The sequence below is a fragment of the Palaemon carinicauda genome, chromosome 9 (genome assembly GCF_036898095.1).
Source record: "Palaemon carinicauda isolate YSFRI2023 chromosome 9, ASM3689809v2, whole genome shotgun sequence".
Lineage (NCBI taxonomy): Eukaryota > Metazoa > Arthropoda > Malacostraca > Decapoda > Palaemonidae > Palaemon > Palaemon carinicauda.
This window is the reverse complement of record NC_090733.1, coordinates 28,418,201-28,421,281: the sequence shown is the minus strand read 5'-3', so window position 1 is coordinate 28,421,281 and position 3,081 is coordinate 28,418,201. Positions and strand designations below refer to the sequence as shown.

General features: G+C 32.1%; 1 protein-coding gene across 1 annotated transcript in view; it reads right to left on the bottom strand.

Annotated features, from left to right (window-relative positions):
* Positions 1-1,027, bottom strand: part of LOC137646965 (cytochrome b5-like) — a 2,445-nt gene extending 1,418 nt beyond the window's left edge. Inside the window, exons 1-2 of the mRNA XM_068380034.1 lie at positions 906-1,027; positions 1-213 (exon numbers count right to left, since the gene is read on the bottom strand). The exon at positions 1-213 is cut by the window's left edge and continues 42 nt beyond it. Coding sequence (XP_068236135.1) covers positions 1-204 — 204 coding nt within the window. The 5' untranslated portion in view covers positions 205-213; positions 906-1,027. The remainder of the gene's footprint in view (positions 214-905) is intronic.
* Positions 1,028-3,081: the final 2,054 nt, after the last annotated feature.

Below are 3,081 nucleotides of genomic sequence, written 5' to 3'. Positions count from 1 at the left end.
CTGAGACACTTCATCAAGGGTGTACACATTGAGACCAGACTGCTCGTCTTTGACTCTCTCGCTGGCCACGTTCGAGTTCGAACTAGCGCTCGGGTCCCGGTAGCCGAGGGCTTGAGAGGCATATTCCAGAGTCTGTGCTGCGAAGCTGATAACGGCCCTTGGCTGCAGCATGTAGAGTGGTACACTGTAGGCTGGTTGCTTCATGGTGGAATTCTGAGGAGGATAAATATCATCATTAACTCTCATAATTTCATAATTTTTGTTAAAATCGCAATGTTCACAAAAATTATTGCAATTATGGTTTGAAAGGATACATTGCTTCGTTTTTAGGTCAATTTCTAATGATCATTGAACAATGGTCATAATTTGGGTGTGATAACATTGAAATTATTTAGTTTATATATGTTCTTCGGGTGCACACAAATTAAAATATAAAGAGATCATCTGGAATGTCGAAAAACAGATTCTTTTGCTTTTAATGCCTCTCATTACGCTGATTTTTTATTTAGAAAATTTAATTTTTTGATAATAAAATCTGCTGTACACCAAGTAATTGAAAAGAATTACAATTTTATATCTATTGACTAATGTCTTTCGGTGTTTAGTATAAAATTCACAGGAATCTTGGACAAGCAAAATCTGACCTCGTTAACAGGCTGGCACTGGCTACGTAACTGACAAATGGAATTTTCCACTGCATCTCTCAATCCAAAACAGAACCACGTTAACATCAGTCAATTAATCAAGTGTGCAAAGCATGAAATGTTAAAAACAAAACAAAAAGAAAACTAATTTCCCCGCCATTTAAAACACCGGCTTTCTAGACTAAAGTAAAAACGTGGAAAATCCCACTAAATTTTCTCTCAGGAGAAAACACTAAGAACTTCCGATATCACAACACTAACCTTTTGAACTAATGTCAATAAGCCGGAAGATAGCGTATAAATGATATCTTAAACCGTGTGCGGTTAATGCGAGAAAGATCAGAGATATGTTGGTGCGCTGACGTGTTCTCACTTACTGTTTGAGGATACTTTATATCGCTGGTATATATAGCGGCTCGGATCAAAACATGACGAAACTCAGCCGTTCGCTTGCGCGGCCCCATAAAATCTTTTTTTGCCTGCTTAAACCACAGATTCATCTCATTATTAATAGACAGAATGTTAAAAAAATTGGTCTACGAATAAGCGTCGCTATCGTCTTTCGTTTAAATGCATTACTTAAGCGAAAGTAAGGAAAAGGAAAGTTAGTTTCAGCTTGTGGCAACTTCCCTTTGCTGATACGCATGCGAGGAATATTACGTCACCCCTAGCGTGTGAATGGCGGTGTCTGGTCAACCAATCAGCGTCGGCGGTCCAGGGGTGTGATGGAAGTGCTGCCATCTTATTGGCCCTCCTCATCGTTCGATTGATGACGCAGCCGTCCCTTAACAAAACTAAGGTCAATACGCAAACGCCCAAGACGCGTAGTAAAATAATGCATCGTCGGAATGTTTAGCGGATTCGTTGAAACGCGCAATCATATCGCGCCATTAGAGGATCTCCCCTCCAGTATTTCCCCGTTAAGTCTCCCCCCACCGTTTCCCCCCACCCCCGCCATCCTGATACCCGTTCCTAACCCCAAAGTCATCCCGCGACTGATCTTTAGCCCAGGAATGCTGCATTGCATCAGCCTGTCTGTCTGACGGTTATATCCGGAGGCGTTTGTACTGTCATGAATGAAATTACGTTTTTTTTTTTGTTTTATGCTTGCTTGTTTTTGCTTTCCTTCTTTCTAGCCGTTTTCATTTTATGATATCCAGTTTTTATGAGTTAATAATTTTATTCTATATTTTTTATGTTTTATTTTTCATTTTTGTCTTGTTTTTCCTTAGTTTTTTCCTTATTACAACGTTATCAATTTCATTGTATAGCTTATTTCATTATTTTTTATTGATTTATATTTTCTTAGATTATTGAATTTTGTTTATTTTTTTTAAAATTAGTAATTATCTTTTGATGATATTTCGTTTCATTTCTTTTGCAATCCAAAGAAAAATATGATTCTCTCTCTCTCTCTCTCTCTCTCTCTCTCTCTCTCTCTCTCTCTCTCTCTCTCTCTCTCTCTCTCTCTCTCACAAACACAATCTTTATTGATTCTCTACGTCATAATTTTATTGATTTGTTTATTGTACTATATAATGGCGTCGCAATACCAATGGTTGATGCCTGACTCCTTAGAAGTGAGATGATGCTCAAATCTCTTATTTCATTAGTTAATACATAATTCAATGTTATCTCGTTTTATCATTAGTAATTCTATTTAAATAGAAGACAGCGTTTATCTTTCTGTATTTAATATCATAAGATTGCTTGCTAATTGGCTAATTGAATTTAGTATTTAGATTCATCCTATTGTAAAAATGAATTCATTTTGTGATATTTGGTTTCAAATTTCATTATATTGAATAATATTTGAAAAATATTTTCTCATGTTTTCACTTTACTGCTAAATGCGATTACTAAAAGCACCCTTAAGTGATTTTATTAATATATATTAATATTCTAGAGAAAAAGGCTTAGAAATATATTCATACTCTTGATAAAAGTGTTTAGAAATATATTCATATTCTTAAGAAAAGTATTGAGAAATTTATTCATATTCGTAAGAAAAAGATTTAGAAATATATTTATATTCTTTAGAAAAGTATTGAGAAATTTATTCATATTCTTAAGAAAAAGATTTAGAAATATATTAATATTCTTTAGAAAAGTATTTAGAAATATATTCGTATTCTTAAGAAAAGTTTTCTATAAGTATATTCATATTCTTAAGAAAAATATTTAGAAATATACGGTATATATATATATATATATATATATATATATATATATATAATATATATATATATATATATATATATATATATATATATATATATATATATATATATATATATATATATATATATATATATATATATATATATATATATATATATATATATATATATCATATTCTTGAGGAAAGTATTTAGAAATATATTCATATTCTTGAGAAATGTATTTAAAAATATATTCATATTATTGAGAAAATTAT